The sequence below is a fragment of the Colletotrichum gloeosporioides genome (genome assembly GCF_011800055.1).
Source record: "Colletotrichum gloeosporioides strain Lc1 chromosome Unknown consensus_17, whole genome shotgun sequence".
NCBI classification, from domain to species: domain Eukaryota; kingdom Fungi; phylum Ascomycota; class Sordariomycetes; order Glomerellales; family Glomerellaceae; genus Colletotrichum; species Colletotrichum gloeosporioides.
This window is the reverse complement of record NW_025544662.1, coordinates 137,116-158,525: the sequence shown is the minus strand read 5'-3', so window position 1 is coordinate 158,525 and position 21,410 is coordinate 137,116. Positions and strand designations below refer to the sequence as shown.

The window sequence follows — 21,410 nt, the reverse complement described above, 5'->3', positions numbered from 1 at the left end:
CAGTTGTCGGCCTCCTGCAGACAGTTCACCCAGTGACGATGGGTTTCAACTTCGGGCGCAGGATTTCCAGGTCGCGTGTGTTGGGAGTTCGTTGCCAATGGTGGCCGGTAACTGGTCGACCTATTGAAGAGACCCCGTCATTGTCTCGTACTTGAGTTTTATTAAAGGCGTACGTAAATCTTCCCATTACCGTGTCTCTCTCGATTGTCGGCCTCCCGCGCACAACGACGAGAGCTAATGTTTTTTTCGGTCAGAGATGTGTGGTATCAGTCATCTCTTATGCATCTTTGCGTCAAATGTCTGAATCCCAGACTTGTTCCTTCTCCTCGTCACTCTCTGTCCACACAATACGGCTCGTGTCGCCTTTTCTCCAATAGCCCCTGCCTCCCTTTCGTCAAATCTTTGAGCGCTGGAAAAATGACTTACGCATCTCTTTGAGTCCTTTAGGACGATAATTTGAACGCAAAACCATGGGAGGGTTTCTCCATAAGCCGAGGAAGTGATGCTTCTTGACTCGGGCCCAGTCCCAAAATAAACAAGCACACTCTCAATACCAGTCATTGCCATCAATCAATAGACCTCTGGTACCACTCGTGGTCAAACTGGCAGCGAACCAAGACTCGCGAGGACTCTGATCACGATCCATGTCTTCCTTGCGAAGAACACATGAAATGAGTCCCTTTTTGGTAGTGTTGATTTCTCCGTCATGACCGGGCCACCTGACTTCGATCAAGCCAAGTGCCGGATGTTCATTTACCGAGAACTGAGCACCCGCGTCTTCCAGTACCTTAGGAAAGTTGACTGTACAACCTAGGTACTGCTCAAGCAATCTTTTCTTAGAATCGTGATCATCTTCCGTCACCAAGTCATGAATGAACTCGACTCCTGCAGAAAGCTATTTTGATCAGGGTTTGACGCAGTAGAATAAGTCCTGTGAGTAAATACTTACCCAAGTCTGTCTAGTATCATTGCCCGCCCAAGGTGTGAGGTAGTCGACCTTACGAAAACCGAACTCGACGTCGTGTGCGAGTACATCACAGGAAGCTGGGGAAAAGGTTGATTTAGTGAGAATCTGTGCCTGGCAGTACAACCATCAGATTAATGCGTATCTTTTGCGAATTTCATCTCGAGAAAGTGGTATGCGCAGACGATCTGCTCATTCTCCCAAGGCGAATGCCGTGAGAAGAACCAATCATGCCACATGTCGTTGGGCTCTACCAGACCTTCAAAAAGGGCGTAGAAGATTTCAAGGCGGTAGAAGGCCCGGCGAAAACGATCGCGCTCAGTCGGCGACAAAGTTATTGCCCCGGGTAGACTCCCGTCATTCTCACGCAAACGGCCCCAAGCAAGTTCGGCAAATTCGGTGGCGAACCCATTGATCACATTATATTTGGCCTCCAAGAACAAAAGACCATAGGAGCCTGAACTCAAGCCGATGAACCGGTAAAATGTTTTCACTAAGAAGCTTGGTCGCTCAAAGAGTGCATCGAGCAGCATGCGGATTTCGTTGGGAGCATTGCCGAGCCTATCGGGGTCGCTGAAAGGCTCCATTCCATCGTCGGAGACTGTGTCATAGTCGGGAAGTAAATCGTTGGCATCGGAAGATTCTTCGGCGTTGTCAAGAGGTTCTTCGGCGTTGTTAAGAGGTTCCCCGGGGCTATCGAGAGAATGTGTATGGGATTCGTCATGGGAATTTTCAGAGTCGCCAAGAGATGAGTCGTCGGGCTCGTTGTCATATCCCCAAAGTTCCAGACATATCTTTGAATCGTCGTGACATACTCCGCACAGCTCCAAAGCCGCTACGTAGGGCAAGATGACTGGTCAGATATTGCGATCAAAGATTGCAACGGCAATCTCCTCTCTTTGCTGGACGAATGCATAGAAGCGGCTCCAGCTGTGCAGAGCTGAGACCAGTGAGTGAACGCTGCCAAGGTTCCGCAGGATGGACTTTATGATCTCAGTTGGTAAGTCTGTGATGCGAGCCATCGTGGATCAGCAATGTGAGGTTGATGGTGTAAATCGATTTTGGGATTCTAGGCACGGATGGAATATGAAGGATGTTCGGGTTCGACAAGGTTGTTCACCAGGGTCGTCGAAAGTGTTTATACGCAGCAGCAGACGGTTATCAGGCCCTATGCATGTGAAATCCCCGCTAGGATCATAACCTTCGTCTCCAAGTGGACGTCTAGGCGCATTGCCAGGATACCCAGCTGTTGCAAAACCCAAAACCTCGAGCGCCTCACTCACAGCTTCCAAAGGTTGTCACTGAAGCAGTCCAGTGAGGTTGCCTTTTTCGTCTGATGACGAGATGGCCCCAAAAGTAGGTGGACCCCTGGAAAAGGCGGGTCCATTTCCGCGATAAGATAAGGAAAGAGATTGAACCGCGGATTTGCCGCGCGCCCAAAAAATTGTCACTCCGAGCTTGGTCCGTGTTCGTCATTCCATCGCATTCGGCACCGCGTCAAGCTCTTTGCATCGCCAAATTCTCCACGACCACCGAACGAACCGCTTGCCTCTCCTCGGCCGACGATTCGACCGCTTCGAACGAACCCTTCCCGACCGACGACGTAACGTTAAAACACATTCGCCATGGATCACACGCGCGACCCCTGCCCTTGGGTTATCCTGAACGGTTCGCCCCTCCTCAACACCATGACCAAATGTCGTGATGCTAACAGCCAACGCAGATTTTGGTGGTGCTTTCGCTATGGGAGGTTAGTCTTCCGCCCTTTCTACCCCGAGCCTTTCCCTCCGAAGCTTTGCGACAACTGCGACAGCTTCCACGAGCCGGGTTCGAAAGCTGCCCACCCAGCTCTCTCGCTTGCATACTTCTATCAGGGCTCGGGGCGATTTGATAAAACGTACTGACATATTTGAAAGCGATTGGTGGAACACTCTGGCATGGTAGGCCCACTGGCTTGATTTCACCTCTGCAGCGATTCTAATCCCTGCAGGTATCAAGGGCTTCCGCAACTCACCGTACGGAGAACGCCGCATTGGTGCCATCTCTGCGATTAAGATGCGCGCACCTGTTTTGGGCGGCAACTTTGGGGTTTGGGGAGGCCTTTTCTCAACGTTTGATTGTTCAGTGAAGGGAATTAGGCAAAAGGAGGACCCCTGGCAAGCCACACCCACCCTTCAAAGAACATTGTCAGAATTATTGCTAATTTATAGAAGGAACGCGATAATTGCTGGATTCTTCACAGGAGGCAGCTTAGCCATCAGAGGCGGATACAAGGTTAGTCTCCCCCTCCGCGAGAAATGTTAACCGCCCATCGCCCGCACCCCCAGGCCACATCGCAAAGGCCCATCAGTTGTTGGAATTCTCCGTCACACTGGCCGGTACGCTCTCTAGCGATCTCTTCAGTAATGTCTCTGATGGGCTGCTGGTCTTCCCTGCGCATGTCGCAGCCTTTAGGCCCTAGGAGATGTGCAGCCAGCTTCTGGCAGATGTTATGCCGCTCGGGGATGCGGACGATGGGTGTCTTTTAAGATCTTCCGCACGAAATGAGTTATCTAACATAACGAAAACAGGCTGCCAGGAATGGTGCCATCGGTCAGTACAAGAAGAAACGCTGCTAAAATATTTCTTGCTGACATAAAGGTGCACAGGATGCGCAGTTCTCTTGGCTGTCATCGAGGGTGTCGGTATCGGATTCCAGAAGATGTTTGCGGGCTCGACCAAGTTGGAGGTGAGTTTCTGCGCAAGCCAACCTTCGTCATTGGACACAGAACATACTGACCTCATAAACCCAGATGCCCCAGCCTCCTCCGTCAGACGGCGCCATGGTCTAAAACTGCCTATGATGCCTCTGAATCTGTCAACGAACCGAAGCGGTGCTTCCACGCTGCCGACGAAACGACGACGCAACCGACCACTCTCTACTCTTGCAGTTCAGCCTCCTTTTCCGTGGGGGATGTTGAAATCTGTCTTTACCACGACCGACGACTTCTGTTTTTTAATCGACCAAAATCACGCTATGCGGCAGGGGGAGGCGTTCCATGTAGTATAGACAAACGGCTCCAGTCAACCGGGACTGGAGACTCTGGGGAGAATCTCTTTGTGGATTTCCTGAACCGGACGAAAATGGGGGGCGGCAACCTTGGAACAGATCGACACGGGCTATCTGACGTTTGGAAACGGCCTGGGTCATGATCCGAGATAGAAGGGATACGGCGGACTTCTCCCCTTTGACACGAGTATGGAATCTGTGTGAATAGGAATTGTACTGATATTCAACTCGCCATCTGTCTACTCTTTGCGTTCTACGTCTCGCACTGCTCATCTTAGGTCTGTCTATCCATACCACAGCACATCACCACTTTTCCGCGTACAACCGAGCATCCACACCCTCCTCGACTTCGTCATGGTAAATCTTCGCATGCGCCAGGCCTTCATCGTCGATCCACGCTCGATACATTCCATTGCAGTTGAAGTCCTGGAGAATCTCCGACCTCACGCCGACGACACCGCCCTCCTCGTCCCTCGTAACCGCAACCTCGATGCCAATAATCCCGCCCTCGCCCTCACCCGTGACCCGCCACCGGTCTCCAGCACTCCTCTGCAACTCCCCTCCAGCCCCAGCAACGAACGACACGGCCTCCTTGCCCGACAAAGGCTTGAACCTCGCCACAGCCCCAACCGTCCTCCCGGCCGCAACCCTCCAAAACGAGTCCCCATTCCCGGTCCCCGACGCCGCGATCGCTCTTGTAGTCTTCACCGCCTTCCCAAACACAGGCGTGTAGATGCTCAACGAAGGCAGACAATCCGCCATCAAACCCCTCAAGCTCTCCGACAACACAACCGCAGGACAGCCCTTCCCAAACGCCCCCGTCGGATCGCCCTCCTCAACCCATTCCTCCGCCCAAAACCCAGCGCCCACACTCGGCGTGTCCCCAATCCTGCCCGTCAGCTTATTCGTCAGCCCGCCCGTCGAGGTCGCCGCGCACACCACCCCCTCCTCGTCCAGCGCCACCGCGCCCACCGTCCCCTGAGGCAGAAACTCGCTGCTGCTCCACGTCGCATTCCCCTCCTCGCCGGTGCGCTCCCGCTCCAGCGCGCGGATATGCTCGTCCCACCGCCGCTGCGTGAAGAAGTACCCCGGGTCCACGAGCTCCAGCCCGTACTTCTCCGCAAGCACCTCCGCCGTCGGGCCGTGCAGGAGGGTGTGCCCCTGCGCAGACGGCGCGTCGATTCCAGGCGAAAGGGAGGAAGGGTGCGAGTCGCTCCCGCCGCCGAGGTCCGCCTCGCCGTGCTCGAGCATCGCCTTGGCGAGCAGGATCGGGTTCCTGACGTGCCGCAGGCCCGTGACGCCGACGCCGCGCTTGGCGAAGCCGCGGGTCACCATCACGCTGGCCTCGAGCTCGTTGATCCCGTCGCGCGTGAAGACGGCGCCGTGGCCGGAGTTGAAGAGCGGGTTGTTCTCGAGGAGGGTGACGGCGTGGACGGCTGTTTCCAGGGCGCTGGGCAGGACTGCGGTTGCGGTGGTGGGGGTTGTCATGTAGGCGTTTGTCTTGCTGATCTGTATTTTCCTGTGAGTTTCGATTCGACGGCGAGGGAGAGGGATGTGTGTACGATTGTCAAGAGGGCGGCGCGGTACTCGGCATACTGCGGCGGCGCGAGGTTGGCGGGCTTGATGTTGCCTGCGCCGCCGTGGATGATGAGGCGCGGCTTGACCTTGACGGCCGTCGGCGATTGGCGTTTGTATTCCATCTTCAAATCTGTGAGATGCGGTGAGATTCAGAAAACTTTCAATACATCAGGATGAGCTCTCTATGAGACTGGGAAAGGTTGTGTGAGAGATGCCAGCCTGAGACGACGTCGGGGGAGTTGACCGGGTGTAGTTGATAAGATAAGATAAGCCGGAAAGCCCAATCCGGGAAGCTCTCCGGTGGGAATCGGCACCGGCAGGCCGAAGTTCGGATCACGTCAATGGGGAGGTTGGAGGCGACATATTGGGGCAACGGTGCGAGTCAGGCATTTCGCAATACACATAACGCGTGTGTGTGCTTCTAGCAATGCTCTTTGATTTTTGGGTATCCTTTCTATGTTTTACAATCAAGAATCCTATGTTAAATCACCCCTCGAACGCCCTCTTTTTGATAGTATGTGCTACAAGCGCGCAAAGACAGAACCAATGATTTCCCTGCTCTTCAGCAGATTAATCACCCTCAGCCGCTCATTGTCCAAGTGACCGCCGTCGCTGGACTGGCCGCAGGGCAGATGAGCAGCCGGGGCGCCGAACTCCTTCTCGAGGAAGCGGATGGCGGGGATGGAGCCGCCCTCGCGAATGTACAGCGGCTTCTTTGGCCTCTGTGCCTTCTTCTTCTCTTGCGAGTTTTCTTCTCCGGCGTTGTCATCGCCGTTGTCGAAAACATCACCCCATGCCTTGACGATGGCTTCTTCGAGTGCCTGGAAGATCTCGTTGCTGGGGTCGCCGAGCCAGGGCTCGGCCTTGTTGTCGATCTTGATAGAGAGCGAGTTCTTGGACTCGAGCAGCCCGAATTCAGACTCCAAATAGGTGTTTAGGGAGGCGATGACATCATTGACTTCTTGACCAGGCACGAGACGCAAGCTGATGTTTGCGCTTGCGTGGCTACTGACTAGACTGCCGTCCGGGCCAGATACCTTGTATCTGTGGATAGTCAGGTTAGGTTCTCTCCAGCGGGCCATCAACGCCGTCTTGAGTTTGTCCTCGGGACCCTTTTCAGGGTTCTGGCGCATAAGAGTTGACGCGATCTCATCGTAGCGGGTTTCTTCTTCGGCAGTTACTGGCAAGATGCTTTCGTAAAAGCCGGGGATGAGAACCTTGTTTCCAGGACCCTTGAGTTTAGACAGTGTGGACGTAAGGTCGGAGAGGGGTTCGTTGTTCATGTATGAACCGTCAACACCGGAGTGGAGATCAGGTAGGTGAGAGTCGACGCAGACTGTGGCGTGAAGAACACCACGTAGGCCGTATGTGAGGCAGGGAACCTCGTCGTCGAGCCAATAGCTGTTGGCTAGTAGGATATAGTCAACGTCGCCGATGAGGTCCTTGTTCTTGCGGACGATCTCTCTGAAGCCACGAGAGGCGGATTCTTCTTCGCCCTCAATGAGGAAAATAATGTCGTTGGCGAGTTTCTTTGCTTGGAGAAGATCTGTGACGGCATACAGAGCGGCCATGATGGGTCCCTTGTTGTCACTGACACCTCTGCCGTGAAGATAGCCGTTGATGCCCTTCATCTGGAACGGGTCGGTTTCCCACTTGCCCTTCTTATTGTCTGCCGGTACGACATCGTAATGACCGTAGAACAAGATTCTCTTCCGCTTCTCAGCTGGCTCGAGCTTGCCGTTGAATTTGGCGAGGACGACTGGGTTGTGGGGACTGCTTTCCGTGCTCAGCATCTCGACCTGGCCACCAAGACGCTTGAACAGGGAGCCAAGGAAAGTCGCTCCTTTTCGGCAGTCTTCTGCGAATTCCGGTCGCGAGGAGACGGTGCGATACGAGACAAATTCTCCCAGAGATTTGACCATGACATCGTCTGCCTCATCCACGTCTTGCTGTTGCTCGTATGATGAACAGTCAATATTCCAGATGGCTACGTCGTTGTCATTGGCGCCCGTAATGTAGTATTGCCTGTTGTTGTATGTCGTTACTGCGGATGCGAGGACCTTGCCCTCGTGGGCTTTCCAGCGAGCTATGCACTGGTACTTCTGGCTGATGTTCGCGGTCTGGGTATCTTTGTATTTGCCGTAGTGGACGGTGGAGTGTTTCTGCAAAAGTTAGTTGCGAACTACGACAAGAAACATGCGAACGTACACTTGCGGATCCTGATCGTGAAGCACTGAAGAGATATCCCCAGTTCATTTGCAGGGTCATGATGTCGCCCTTGTGGCTCTTGATCACCCTCAACTTGGACTTCGTGTCGAGGTCCCACAACTCAATGATGCCCTGCAGCTTTCCTGCATAGAGAAACGAGCCGTCGATGGCCAAAGACATGACCGACTCCGCATCATCAGACCCAAGCGACATCAGCTCCTGGAGACCCGGCTCCCGGTCGCTCTCCTCAGCTTGCTTATCTCCCTCAGCGCCGAGCTTCCACAGCTTAATCGTCCCGTCGCCACCTCCAGAGATGAGAACCTCCTCGTCAGGCTCCACCAGGACCGTCGGGCCTTTTGCCATCAACATCGAGTATACGTAGCCGTAGTGCGCAAACATCTGCAGCGCTCCCGGGTGAATCTCGACGACCTTCTCCGACCTAGGAATTTGGGTCCACCGCTCGTCAGTGCGACGCGGCGTCGTTGATCCTCCTGCAGCTCTCGAGTCGAAAAACCTGTGATTCCTTCGGTCGGGGTGCTGTGACGAGTCGTGAGGCACCCTGTTGTTCGGGTCGGACAAGCTGACCCATTGTATGGAGGTGTTCTGCGCGCCGACGTAGACCGTCTCGTGCTGCGCGCTGTAGGCGACGGAGAAGATGTCGCCGACGTCGTAGGTGCTGTAGATCTCGTACAGGCGCTTCATCGTCTTCGGGCACCACACGTTGATCAGCGGATCGCCGGCGCTCGAAAACAGCATCGAGCCGTCGGGTGTCAGGTACAGGCTCAGGACGCTGCGCTTGTGCGCCTGCACGATGCGCTCCTGGTGGAAGGTGGCCAGCGACCACACGACGATCTCGCCATCCTGCGTGCCGGCGTATATCCGCTCCTGCTCGGCGCTGACGGCGAGACAGAGGACGGAGCTGTCGTGCTTGAGGTTGTGGAAAAGTTCGGGGGCGACCGTGCCGCAGTCGTCCGTGTCGCTCAGGTTCGTCGAGAGGTCGGAGGCCGCGATGGCGGAGGGCATCGTGTCTTCTGGGGCGCGGGAGGAAAGCGTGCGTCAGCAATGTGCGTGTCTCTTGAAGGCAAGTAACCAAAAGCAGACTTTGGACAAGAATGGAACGAGACGAATGTGCGTTTTTCGTCTTTTCTTTGCCAGTGTGGCAGCCCGTTGAGGAAATTGAGACAAGGAGGTGGAATTGGGCTGGCGTCGGCTGATGGTGTGACGCATATCTTTTGGGAGGGTCCCCTAAAATGCCACCGCTGCGGTATCGCAACGAAAATGGCGAATGACGAAATGCGCTAGAGGGGACCTGGGAAGCGCTGCGCTCTCGAGGTCTCGCCTATCCAGGCGCACCCCTAGCGTGGATCCCCCGGAGTGAGAGACTCCAGACTTCTGGGTTGGGTGGAGCGGTGCTGCAGTTCTTGGGCTCTAGCTCCCGCTGCTGCCGGGTCCACTGCTGTCTTTTCAGGGGATTCCCAGGAACCAGCGTGACACTGGTCGCCGAGATGCGAAAGGCGTCTCGTGACAGTCTACATCTCTCTCTCCAGACACTCGTCTTCTGTCGCAAACGGGGCTTCGTCGGTAGATTGGAGCATACGCGAACAGAACTCACCATCTTCATATTCCGAAGACTCTTCTGACTCGGGAGACAGCTCAACCAGCTCGTCCTGGATCTTGCGGCACCCCTCGCAGTCGTCCCCTGGAGTGTGTCCCCCTCCTGACTCAAATACCACAGCCATCTGCTTGTCTCTGTGTGACGGTTCCTTTCTGTCCTCTGCTTAATCGATAATGGGCCAGCTGGATCGATGTGTGGCTCCTCTGGCTATTCTCGTCCAACTCGGTGGGGAGCTCTCTATTTGTACGGCAGCTCTGGACGCTTTGTCTCTCTCACCGCTTCATGACGCAACATTGGAGGGGATGGTATCATACGCTCGGGGAGTCAGGTCAATCAAACGACAAGACTCGAATAGAAACAAAAGGCCAGCGTTCAGGTATGATTCTGTCTAGAAACGAGATTGGGAAGACGACGGCCGGGGAGCACTTAAGGGACATCCGGACGGCCGAGATCGGTTGCGTGATTTCATGGACAGCCCGTATTAAATATCTGGACGCCCGCATTGGATCTTTGGGCGCCAAGGGGCCGACCTGAAGCTGTCCCTCCTCTGGTCCTCCTCCATGGCCTAGCTTAGCCAGTGGAAGTCCTAGCCTCTGGCTCTGGGCCAAGTCACACACGCCGGCTGAGACAGATCCGGGACGCTCGCCGACAAGAGAAGAAATTCCGGCTGGGGGGGCCAAGGGCCTCAGAGACCCGCGTGTCTGGGCCGGCTCACCGCAAGATAAACAGTGGTCGGTCAGGATGCGGTGCGCCCCAATCCAGGGTGCGTATGGTGATCTTCCGAGCGATCCCCCCGGCGTCTGCCCTATTGGAGGAAAACACGCGTGCTCCCGGGGATGCAAACAGAATACTGGACAGGCTGTTCAACTTAGGGGATCCGAGCCGCGCAGGGGGTTGCCGTAGCTGAAGCGGCCTTCCGTTTTCTTGCCGATAGGATGGCTCCCTGTTAGTGTTGGTGTTACCGGCAAAATGTTGCCAGATATTGCTGGCAATATTGGCTCAGCTGACTTCAAGATGCAGCAAGCGATAGATGCCGGTCTCTAAAAATCAAGCCATGGTGGATCATCTGTTGGCTGCACGAGTGCGTTACCTTCGGCCACTTACGATGGCTCCCGCACCCACAGGAAACCATGGCCAATGGAAGAGCTTGTTGATGACTGCCAGCTAACTTAAGGCTGGCTGGCGTCAAACGGGGCTTCCTTCCGGATTCGACATGCTTTCAGTATTCAACCGGTATTCTACATCGAAATTCCGTCTGCAAGGCTGTTGGTATCGCTTCGCACATCGCTCAGAACTCTGCACCTTCAGGGGCAGCAAGCCAGAGAGACATCATGCAAGACATCTCGTCAAGCCACAGCAGGGTCATCTTGCCTCTGAGCAAGCCCTCCGCAACTGATCCCGCGGGAAAATCTGTATTCCTCGCCGGAACAACCAGCAAGAAGGATTGGCGCAAAGATATGATTGAATCTATTGCCCACCTCCCTATCACCATCTTCAACCCCTTCCGGCCCGACTGGGACAGCACGTGGAGGGAAGACATATCGGACACGAGGTTCAAAGAGCAGGTTGAGTGGGAACTGGAGATGCAGGAGCGCGCAAGCATCGTCATTGTCTACTTCGAGCCTGGGACAGAAGCCCACATCAGCTTACTCGAGTTGGGGTTGTGCGCGCGGTCTGGGAAGGCTATCGTCGCTTGTCCTGAGGGCTACAAGAAGAGGGGCAATGTCCAGGTGGTGTGCGCCAGGTTCGGTATTCCGTTACTGGAGAGCTATGAAGACCTGCGCGATGAGTTGATTCGGAGGCTAGGGAACTAAGATTGAGGAAACCCCCAGTAGAAGAGCAGCACCTAGTTAACGAATGTAACGCCCGTGAGCTAGCTCCAGACGTACTTGTAGGCAATTGACCCTGAATATCGAGGTGTGAGGTACTGTGTCGACACTGTCCTCCAAAACAGCGCCGGCCCGACATGGTCCCGGCTGCCACTGCCAGCCTATCCGTGCCGCACATGGGACCCCCCACTTACCCAATCCGACATGGTTCGCAATCCTCCAATCCAACCCAAGAGCTTCGAGTCAACATCGCCAATCTTGTGTGTTTGCTCCCATTCTTAATTTTTTCCCGCCTACTTTCTTTCGTTCAAAACAAAACAAAAGCATCGATACCCATACCAATTCTTTCATCATGGACGATCAGTTCGGCGGCCGCACCGACGATGACCTCTTCTTCGACGACTTCGAGCCCGTGGCAGACTCGCAACCCGTAGAGACAGTCGCCGCCCCTCCTCCCCCTCCCGCCGCCGTCGCGACACCGCCCGTCGAGCCACCCAAACCCGAGTCTGCTCCCCCGAAACCCGCCGCAGCCGAGAAGCCTCCTCCGCCCCCCGCCAAAGCGCCGACCGCGCCCCGAGGCCTGGCAAACTCGCGATTCAACACAAACAAGCCCGCACCCGCCCCGCGTCCCCCCCGCCAACAGGCCCCCGCGCCCGCTCCTGCCCCAGCTCCCGCCGCAGCAGCACCCACCACCACGACAACCACCACCCCGGCCGCCGCGCCTCCTCCCCAGGCCCCGACCGGCCCAGCTGCCCAGACCCAACAACAGCAGCAACAAGCAGCAGCGCCTCCCACCGCGCCCGCGAACAAATCCGCCTCGCCCGCGCCGCCCCGCGACAAGCCGCAACACGCGCCCGCCGGCCCGGGCGGCAACACCGCCCTCAACGCCGAGGCGCGCCTGCAGTCGGGCGCGAACCCGCGCACAAAGCTCACGGAGACGGAGCTGGCGGCCAAGATGGAGCAGATGCGCATCCTCAACGCGGAGAAGACGCGCAAGTTCGAGCAGGCGGAGCAGGACGAGCGCAAGCACGCGGAGGCCTACGCGCGGGGCATGGAGGAGGCGCGCAAGCGCAAGAAGATCGAGGAGGAGAAGCGCAAGCGCGGCGAGGAGGAGCGCAAGCGCATGGACGACGAGAGGGCCAAGAACCGCGAGCGGAAGCTCAAGGCGATGAGCATGAAGGAGGGCGGCTGGGACGAGGGCAAGGAGGCGCTTAATGCGGAGGAGGAGAGGAGGGGCTTCCGCGGGGCGAACGGGGGGATCAGAGGGGCTAGGTCTGCGGGCCTCTCTGGCAGCAGGTTTGCGAATGATGGCGATGAGGGTGAGAGGCAGGACAGGTACGGCGACCGCGATGACCGCAGGGGTGGTCGTGGTCGTGGCGGCGGTAGGGGTCGTGGACGTGGTGGACGAGGTGGTCGGGGTGGCTACGGCGATGACTTCGCCCCCAGAGACCACAGGGAACCTGCGTCGAACGGGACCCGTGACGCGAAGCCTTCTGCGCCGGAGGCGAAGGCGCCCGCTATCAACACCGAGGAGTTCCCCGCTCTTCCTGGTGGCAAGGGCAAGACGGGGGAGACCTCGCCGCCTGTGTTGTCACCTCTCGGCAGATGGGACGATGAGATGGAGGCTTTTGATGCGAAGATGAAGAGCGACGCTCAAGCCTAGGAGGCATTCAGACGCACCGGAGCCGACACATCTGAGTCGAACCCTCTTAGCGCCGGGGAATTCTACACCCTTGCCGAAGCGTACGGGTTCAATATCAAGAGGAAGGACGACACAGCTCACCAAGCCCGAGACACTTGAGATACCCACTGAGGATTCGTCTCGGATCATCTCCAGAGGCAATATGTATGAGCACATCGAGTTCTGCGCCTTGGAAAACGCACTGAGCGGATCACGAAAACAATGACAGCATATTGAACATTTCACGCAGCAGGAGTAGCAGCGGATGGGTAAAATTATGAGGGCGCTTTGTAGCATTTGCCCCCGTTGCAGGTGGGCGACTATGGGAGTCTGAAAATGTAGAAGCCCGTTATTAGCGTAAATACATAATTGCCCATGAATCCAAGCCCCCGGCCAAACCGAAGTCTCACATGTGCCTGGCTGGTAGACCTCATGTGTTCAAAAAGCTGTTCTGACTTGCGCCTTGCTCCGATGCCGTGTTCGAGGCCTAAAAGACTTAGTATGGACAACAATGAACTCCAGTGGTTCGTCACCCACGTTACTGTGCATTCTGATAAAAGCCATGTCGAAAACCATGTTGCGGCCTTTTTTAGTTGAGCTTCCTAGTCATTGGTTGACGATACCCGTAGAGAAGGCCTGCTGATATCCATTCTTGACTTGGAGCTTTGCTGGTAAGCCAACGGGGTGGTGCCGTCGGTCGTCAGGCGATTTGAGTTGACCGTTGCAAGGGGAGGTCAGCTTTGCGAAGATGGTAGCTGTTCGTCTCAGTCCCTCTCGCCATAATTTCAAATCCCCCGCCTGGCTTTCGTTCTCTGCATTGTCCTCCGCGTTACCATCTGTTTCGTCGTCTGTTTGTCCTCTGTTGGCTCTTTGTGATAGGTGAGGATGGTGCTGAAGGATCTGACGGCGGTTGCGAGGAATCTGAATATGGTAATGAGGCATCCAAGGATGGTACCGAGTGATCTGGGTCCTACCACCCTCCGCGGTATCCCCTGCCCCCGCGCCCACGGTAGCCGCCACCGCTTCGAGGACCCCTCGGGCCACCATGGCCCATGCCGTCATCTTCTACGGGCGCCCTTCGGTGGCGCATTTCCTTGGGGAAGGCCTCGTATGTCTTGCGCATCTGAGCGTAGCCAAGATGCATTTTCCCGTAAAAGTGGTCGGCCAAGCGGCGGTCGTTATCGAGCCTGCTCAGGTAGGCGCCACACACGTCGCATACCTGTAGCTTCTGGTGGCCAGACGGACCTGAGGTGTCGGACAATGCCTTCAACTCCTTCTCGCGGTCCAGCTTCGTCTGTTGTGCCTGCCGCACGCGATAGAATTCGTCGATTGAACGGGAGACTTCGCCCATCTCGCCGAGGATTTCGACTTCGAGGGTACCGTTCTGGATCGTGGATGACAGTTCGGCAATGCTTCTCAACTGCAGACATAATTAGCATGCGCTGCAACAAGAAATCCCTGGTGAGAACATACCAAAGCATTGGTCTGTCTAATTTCGTCCGGTGTCTTCTCGAGCCTGCGCTGGGCGGCATCTATTCTCCTATTGCAGTCGTCGATATACTTTTGCAGGTCGCGCATGTAGTCGTACTCGAAACCATATTTTTGCTTGTCCTTATCAGGCAGGGCCTCGTACTCAGCCTTCAGCGCCTCCGAATGCTGCTTTGGGCAGGGACCCAAATCCTGCTTGGTATTTGTGAAGAGGTCGTGAGGACATGTGCCGACGAGGAAAGATCTGCAGACTTTGGGGTCCGTCATGGACAACGAGGCCGATCGCGTGGTGGCCGAGCCGCCCATGAGCTGCTCGAGCAGCTTTCTTTGTTCTGCGGCCATGACGTCGTACCAATTGGCGTCGTCGAGCTTTTGTCAGGGTAGCTGGGTCTAAGAACAAGAGCGATTGTCGCGAGATTATGGGGAAGATATGCTTAAGAGCGTGACGCGCCGGATGGGAGTTTGGGGCGGAATGTGGAGAGCTTGGTCCATGGAAATTCAAGCGTAAATGGAAGCTAAGGTTACGTAAATAATTCTGCCAATGCCCACCGCCTTCCCGCGTCCCTCCAGGTAGCCACCTACACCACCAACACCCTTCGCGACTCTAAGGGACCTCCTGGGCCATCCATGCGCTGGCCGAGCAGGGGAGAGCGAAAGCCAGCAGACGTCACTCTCTTGCGCGAAACTCTTTCAAAATGCGCCAGTTACTGGCGGCCCTTCTCTTCTTGTGCCTTGCTGCTTTCGGCACGGCTGCGGATTACCATGAGCAGCTGAACCTCCGGCCACTGCCCCTTTCCGCCCTGCTGGCGAGCTTCAACTTCCGGTCCAACACGTCGCTGGCTGACTTCGAGTCGCAAAACTTCCGCTACTTTCCCCGTTCGCTCGGACAGATTCTGCAATACGCTGGCACTCGCGAACTGCATTTGAGGTTTAGCTTGGGACGATGGGACGCTGAAAGCTGGGGAGGCCGGCCTTGGGATGGTCAACGGGAGGGCGGAACAGGCGTGGAGTTGTGGGCGTGGCTGGAGGCAGAGACGGATGAGGAGTATGTTGCTTGCTGGCGCTCTGGTCCGATTGAAACTAACTTTGCCCAGGGCCGATCAGAAATGGTTGACCCTCACCAATGCCCTCTCGGGTCTCTTCTGCGCATCTCTGAACTTCGTCGACGGAACACGAACCACGCGACCGGTCATGTCATTCCAGCCCGAGGGCGACCACCCCGAAGCCTCCATACCGAACATGCAGCTTCTGCACGGCGTCCTCCCGAAGGAGGTCGTCTGTACGGAGAACCTGACGCCTTTCCTGAAGCTGCTTCCTTGCAAGGGCAAGGCGGGCATCTCGAGCTTACTCGACGGCCACAAGCTGTTCGACTCCTCTTTCCAGAGCATGGCCATCGACATCAAGCCTGTGTGCCCCAATGGGCAGGAGTGCGTTCTACAGATTGAGCAAACAATCGACATGGTCCTGGATATCGACCGCTCCAAGCGACCCAGAGACAATCCGATTCCCCGCCCCCCTCCCGGTCATGAGCTCAAGTGCGACACGTCGAAGCCTTATCACTCAGACGATACTTGCTATCCTATCAGCCACAGTCTCGGCCAAGACTGGACTTTGTCCCAGTTGTTCGGGAAGACAGTCAAGGGGGTCTGCCCTTTGACTGACGAGGACGTGCCCCCGGTGTGTATTGAAGTCCCCCATTCGAGGGGTGTCTTCACCTCTGGAGGTGCTACAGAGATCCTCAATCCCAACGGTGTGTTGCGGTGCTTTAAGTTCGGTCATGAATCGGAGTTGGAGATCGTTTTGCCTCTTGAGAATAAGGAAGGCCACGACGCTGCGGACGAGCTTATTGAGCCGGCGACCCCTCTGATTTACGCTGAGCGAAGTTTCACCGGCCATGGGCAGGAGCATGGTGGCATGCAGGCTATCCTGACAAACCCCAGCAAGGACACCGAGGTGGAGTTCATTTACATGGAATCTCTGCCTTGGTTCATGAGGGTCTATCTGCATACCCTCAACGCTAGGATCGAGGGCTCATCAGGCTCTCAGCCATCCATCATCGAGGACATCTACTACCGCCCAGCCGTGGATCGCGCCAGGGGCACACAGCTCGAGCTGCGCATGCGTATTCCTCCCGCCTCCACAGTCTTCCTTACCTACGACTTCGAGAAGTCCATTCTGCGATACACAGAGTACCCTCCTGACGCAAACCGCGGCTTCGACATTGCCGCTGCCGTCATTACAACTCTCAGCCCGCGTACACAAAGCACGCGGACAACGACCCTGCTGCTGAACCTCCCAACACCCGATTTCAGCATGCCCTACAATGTCATCATTTTCACGTCGACGGCGATCGCCCTCGCTTTCGGCGGCATGTATAATATCTTAGTCCGGAGACTCGTCGGCGCCGATGAAGGCCCGAGCCCGGTGCTCAAAGCCAAGTTAGGAAGGCTTTTGGGCAAGCTCAAGGGTAGAGTTCCGGGAAAGAAATGAAGAAAAACAAGATTTTGCGTTCATTAGTACCCTCATTTCCCAAGTAGTCGTACCTCCTGGCTGAACAGCCTGCTCGTTACCGTTCCAAGTGACAAACTGAACTAACCATGATCAGCAGCCTTTCAAGGATGTCGGGAATTTAATTTGAATTGGGGGGATCAGCACGGAAACGGTCCGTTGCGTCTCAGGCACCACGTTACGTCTCGGGTATCGTCTTTTATACAAACAGTCCGCAGCTCACATGAGGTTCAACCTGCATCCATTTCCGGCCTCTTCTTTGCGGAGACGCGGATAGAGACCCCGCGTCGACGGGACCCATGTTACACGGCGTGCCTCAAGCGCATATGTGCAACACACGTCGACGTCCCTCGTTCGACTTGTTGACAACAAAATGCGGAGCGAGATCTGTGCTACCATCGGGCCTACTCGTCGACCTGCATCTAGCAGTCGCCTCGTCCTACCGCCATGGTCCTTCTTCATCACATCGACGCATCTTTACCCGTTTCTGTGAATCGTTATTTGCTTTTTGTTTAGTTTGTCGGGCAAGTGTTGCCGAAGTCGATGGCATGTTGACCTCCGGATGTGCTACGCATGCTACGAGAATCGGGTACAGATTCGGGAGACCACCTCATCCCTTTTCAATGCATAGCTCGGACGACAAGCAGGCACGAAACTTCAGTAGTCTCCCGGGCGGCTTGAAGTCTTGGGACGAAGGGGATGTCATTCCAGCCTCTTTCTGAATTGTGAGAGCCAACGGGATGCTCTCAAAAGCTGGGGCAATATCGGATGGGCATGTCTCGAGCTGCCTGGCGACTGCATTGGCACTTCTAACAAGTAATAACAACCCAATGACCCCAGCCTGTCTGTTCGTAGTAACCCTGTAGATTGCTGTTTGTTTCTCTGCATGGGTCTGTTTGAACGATACGAAAATGCAGGTTCCCTCCACCCCGGAATCGCACACGAGCACCTGAGGCCGTACACCCGCCTAGGCCAGAAGTCGGGTATTCCTTTTCACATATCTAGACGCGACAGCCAGACTTTAATCGTAATCTTGCCAGTTTCAGTCACAGATCAAGGTCATTGAGGGCTCAATTCAGCGGAAATGCATCTGACAACTGTTTTGGCGGTCCTGTCCCTCGCGGGCGTTGGCTCTGCTGTTTTCGGAGTCACGGGAGAATCTCAAAAGAAAATTCCCGTCGGAGGCACGAAAAGATTCATTCTCGAGTTGTCAAAGGTGGGTGGTCCTCATAGAAGACTCGTGTGTCGGATGACATCAAGAGATGCTAACGCGTGACCGCTCAGGACTCGGACTTGGACAGACTGACCTCGGAACTCTCAACTCGGGAAGGGACGAAGCTCTACAAGACCTTCAAGAGCGAAATCTTTACTGGCGTCAGTATCGAAACAACCATTGAGAATGAAGAGACTCTTCGCATCTTGCAGAACGTTGGCAATGTGTGGCAATCGAGACGGATCGAGATGGCCACCGTTGAGAATGGCAGGGAGTTTAGCAGTGCTGTTTCTGCGGCGAACTACTCTATCCACAATATGACTGGTGTCAGCAAGCTTCATGAGGCTGGCATCCTGGGAAAGGGTGTCAAGGTTGCTGTCGTGGATGCTGGTGTTGACTACAACCATCCTGCGGTGAGGCATTTCCCTTCGTATCAGTCCTCAGGCACTGACTTGGGACACGTAGCTTGGCGGTGGCATTGGTCCCGGATTCAAGGTCATCGGCGGTTACGATCTGATTGGTTCTTCATGTAAGAGCATCTACATTCACAAGTTACCCAGCATCGCTGACATCTGTGAAAGACTGGCCTGACCAAGGCTTTGACAAGAATCCGGATGACGATCCCATGGAAGGAGGCAGTAATGGGCATGGGACCCATGTTTCTGGCATTGTTGCTGGAAAGTCTGACAGGTATGGATTGATGTAGCGATGTCTACTGCTTCAACTTTTGACTGACTCCCGCTTAGTTGGCAGGGTGTTGCCCCTGAAGCCAATATCCTATCCTACAAGGTCTTTGGCGACAACGATGTGAGTTCCCTGACGCATGCAAACCGATACACCAATTAATATTTGATGGGCAGAGTGGCCAGACGGACGAAGAAACACTTATCGACGCGTTCCTGCGAGCGCTGGCTGATGGAGTAAGTCAGGATCCCATATCCCGTGACCTTTCATAACTTTGCCCCAGGCAGACATTATCACTTCATCAATTGGCGGTCGTGGAGGCTTTGCAAACAACGCGTGGGCAGAGGTTGCCTCTCGTATGGTTGACCAAGGCGTTATAGTGACCATTTCGGCTGGCAACGATGGAGAGAGTGGTCTCTTCTTCCCTGACAATGGCATGTCCGGCAAGAACGTCCTGGCTGTAGCTTCGACTGAGCCAGACAACGTCCCGGGCTTGCCATTCGAAGTTACGTTCAACGACGGGGAGCACAAGAGCACAGCTACATGGGCCTTCTTCTCTGGCACCCTCACGCACAATTTCCCGCTCAACGGAACACTGCAGGTCATCGCCTTGACAACGGATCCGAAGAACGTTACCGTAGGATGCACCAAGTTCCCCGAGGACGTCGATTTGTCCCATGCTCTGGTTGTGGTCCCTCGCGGAGGCTGCAGCGCAGCTACGAAGCGCTACGTCCTCTTTGCCGCCGGCGCTGAGCATGTTCTCTTCTTCAATGATGAGAAGATATTCCCCCTGCCCGACAACTGGGATACTCGTGGGGCTGACGACATTATTAGTCAAGAAGAAGGAATCGCTCTCACCAAGGCCTTGGCCGACGGCGTCACCGTCCACGCCAGGTTCTTCGAAGAGGACAAGTTGCCCCTTCTCAACATGAAGAATCCCACGGTCGTCGCCTCATATTTCACTTCTCTGGGTGGTCTCTACGACTTGAGCATCAAGCCTGATATCGCAGCGCCTGGTAGCAACATCTTTTCGACCTTGCCGCATGATCGATTCGGACTCAAGTCGGGCACTTCGATGGCCACACCTTACGTCGCGGGCATTGCAGCGCTCTACATTGGCAAGTATGGCGGGAGATGGGTTCACGGCCCCGGTTTCGCCAAGAAGCTCGCAGCTCGAATCATGTCCAGCGGTGACTCGCTCGGGTGGTCGGACGGCACCAACGTGACGGATTACGGCGCATACGCTCCCATCTTCCAGCTGGGCACTGGCTTGGTGAATGCCACCAAGGTTTTGGAGTACCAGACAGAGCTGTCTTGGACCAAGTTTACACTCAATGATACGGCTCACTTTGAGTCGTGTCAGCGAGTCAACATTACTAACAACTGCACTGAGCCGATTACCTACAAGTTCTCTCACCAGGTCGCCGGGGCTTTCGAGGCGTTAAATAGTAGACTTGACTTTGCTTCAGGTCCCGGGTTGGGGATAGACTTTGCTCCCATCGAAGCGTCCGTCAACGTCACCTTTCCCGAGGGTGAGTTCACAGTCGAGCCTGGCCAGACTAAGGAAGCAACGTGAGTCTAGTACCTCGCTCCTCCAAGATTCGAGTTCTTGAATGACTGACCCAGGAACTCAGCTTTCACTTCAACCCTCCCAAGGGTCTTAATGCGACGATGTTGCCGGTGTACAGCGGCAAGATTCTCATTACCGGCTCCAACGACGAACAGCTGTCCGTCCCCTACATGGGCGTTGCGGCCGACGTCCAGAAGACCTTCAGACAGATGTTTAGCGATAATTTCCCGTACATCCTGTCGACGCAGAACATGACCCGCATTGAAGATGATTCCACGTGAGTTTGCGATCATGTGCTAACCTTCAGCTTCAATACGCTAACGGCCACTTAGATTTTCTTTTGACCTGAGCATCGGACAGCAAGATTTCCCCAGGCTGTTCATCACCATGCGCTGGGGTGCTCCGCTTGTCCGGTGGGATATCTTCGAGAGGGGATGGACAGAGAAGGATTGGTCCTATCCGCCTGTGCCCGGCATGAATGGTTTTATTGGGCTGGCTGCTCCCTGGGTAAGAAACTCCCATACACGTTTACTTTCTTGTCATGCTAACATTGGCGGAGAACAACGAAAATTATGTGTCCGTCTTCGACCCTGAGACTGACAACGAGCTCGACATTGTCAGAGGCCCGCTGACCGAGCTATCTCGTGATGCCTACGGCTACTCGGTGTATCGGTTCTGGTGGCTTGGTCGATTCACAAACGGGTACAAGATCAGGCCTGGTAACTACACGTGAGTCCTTCTCTACTCTCCGAAACTAAGCTTTGCTCGATGTTGACGGTAGAACGATAGGATGCGCGTCGCTGCCCTGCTTCCTTTTGGTGACCCTGACCGTTCTGAGCACTGGGACATCTGGAACCATGATTTCAAGGTTGTGCTCGGCAACTGGACAACGCCTTTCTCGGCGAAGAATGCTGTGCCTCCTGTGTCACTCCATGATTGAGCAAAGTAAGGCTCATCGATTTGGAACTTAGACCTTGGCGTACGCCCTCTTCGTTCGATACCCCAATGGAGTCGCGGTGGTAC

At 55.4% G+C, this 21,410-nt stretch overlaps 7 protein-coding genes and 1 pseudogene across 8 annotated transcripts; 5 read left to right on the top strand and 3 right to left on the bottom strand.

Annotated features, from left to right (window-relative positions):
- Positions 1 to 547: 547 nt before the first annotated feature.
- GCG54_00010932 lies at positions 548 to 1,986 on the bottom strand (annotated as a pseudogene). The gene is made up of 4 exons: positions 1,849 to 1,986; positions 1,150 to 1,758; positions 950 to 1,044; positions 548 to 895 (listed from the first exon to the last, which is right to left on the bottom strand). Coding segments are annotated over exons 1-4 (1,190 nt in total).
- Positions 1,987 to 2,589: 603 nt separating this feature from the next.
- On the top strand, positions 2,590 to 3,795 carry GCG54_00010931 (Mitochondrial import inner membrane translocase subunit tim17; the record flags this gene model as incomplete). Its single annotated transcript, XM_045410843.1, has 6 exons — positions 2,590 to 2,632; positions 2,688 to 2,714; positions 2,955 to 3,238; positions 3,535 to 3,556; positions 3,613 to 3,692; positions 3,757 to 3,795. 6 exons carry the CDS (start codon positions 2,590 to 2,592, stop codon positions 3,793 to 3,795), a joined length of 495 nt encoding a protein of 164 aa, XP_045267901.1.
- Positions 3,796 to 4,316: 521 nt separating this feature from the next.
- Positions 4,317 to 8,822, bottom strand: GCG54_00010930 (putative di- and tripeptidase DUG2; the record flags this gene model as incomplete). Its single annotated transcript, XM_045410842.1, has 4 exons — positions 4,317 to 5,522; positions 5,576 to 5,721; positions 6,196 to 7,753; positions 7,800 to 8,822. 4 exons carry the CDS (start codon positions 8,820 to 8,822, stop codon positions 4,317 to 4,319), a joined length of 3,933 nt encoding a protein of 1,310 aa, XP_045267900.1.
- A 1,923-nt stretch (positions 8,823 to 10,745) lies between these two features.
- GCG54_00010929 (uncharacterized protein) lies at positions 10,746 to 11,228 on the top strand (the record flags this gene model as incomplete). The annotated part of the gene is made up of 1 exon (XM_045410841.1): positions 10,746 to 11,228. One exon carries the CDS (start codon positions 10,746 to 10,748, stop codon positions 11,226 to 11,228), a length of 483 nt encoding a protein of 160 aa, XP_045267899.1.
- Positions 11,229 to 11,595: 367 nt separating this feature from the next.
- Positions 11,596 to 12,906, top strand: GCG54_00010928 (uncharacterized protein; the record flags this gene model as incomplete). Its single annotated transcript, XM_045410840.1, has 1 exon — positions 11,596 to 12,906. One exon carries the CDS (start codon positions 11,596 to 11,598, stop codon positions 12,904 to 12,906), a length of 1,311 nt encoding a protein of 436 aa, XP_045267898.1.
- A 988-nt stretch (positions 12,907 to 13,894) lies between these two features.
- Positions 13,895 to 14,781, bottom strand: GCG54_00010927 (U1 snRNP-associated protein; the record flags this gene model as incomplete). The annotated part of the gene is made up of 2 exons (XM_045410839.1): positions 13,895 to 14,344; positions 14,398 to 14,781. Coding segments are annotated over 2 exons (834 nt in total), but the record flags the coding sequence as incomplete, so codon positions are not given.
- Positions 14,782 to 15,107: 326 nt separating this feature from the next.
- GCG54_00010926 (GPI transamidase component GPI16) lies at positions 15,108 to 16,902 on the top strand (the record flags this gene model as incomplete). The annotated part of the gene is made up of 2 exons (XM_045410838.1): positions 15,108 to 15,457; positions 15,507 to 16,902. The coding sequence occupies 2 exons, from the start codon at positions 15,108 to 15,110 to the stop codon at positions 16,900 to 16,902; spliced, it is 1,746 nt and encodes a 581-aa protein (XP_045267896.1).
- A 1,102-nt stretch (positions 16,903 to 18,004) lies between these two features.
- GCG54_00010925 (Minor extracellular protease vpr) lies at positions 18,005 to 21,327 on the top strand (the record flags this gene model as incomplete). The annotated part of the gene is made up of 11 exons (XM_045410837.1): positions 18,005 to 18,136; positions 18,205 to 18,546; positions 18,599 to 18,662; positions 18,694 to 18,823; positions 18,880 to 18,940; positions 18,994 to 19,053; positions 19,101 to 20,389; positions 20,452 to 20,664; positions 20,720 to 20,894; positions 20,947 to 21,116; positions 21,177 to 21,327. The coding sequence occupies 11 exons, from the start codon at positions 18,005 to 18,007 to the stop codon at positions 21,325 to 21,327; spliced, it is 2,787 nt and encodes a 928-aa protein (XP_045267895.1).
- Positions 21,328 to 21,410: the final 83 nt, after the last annotated feature.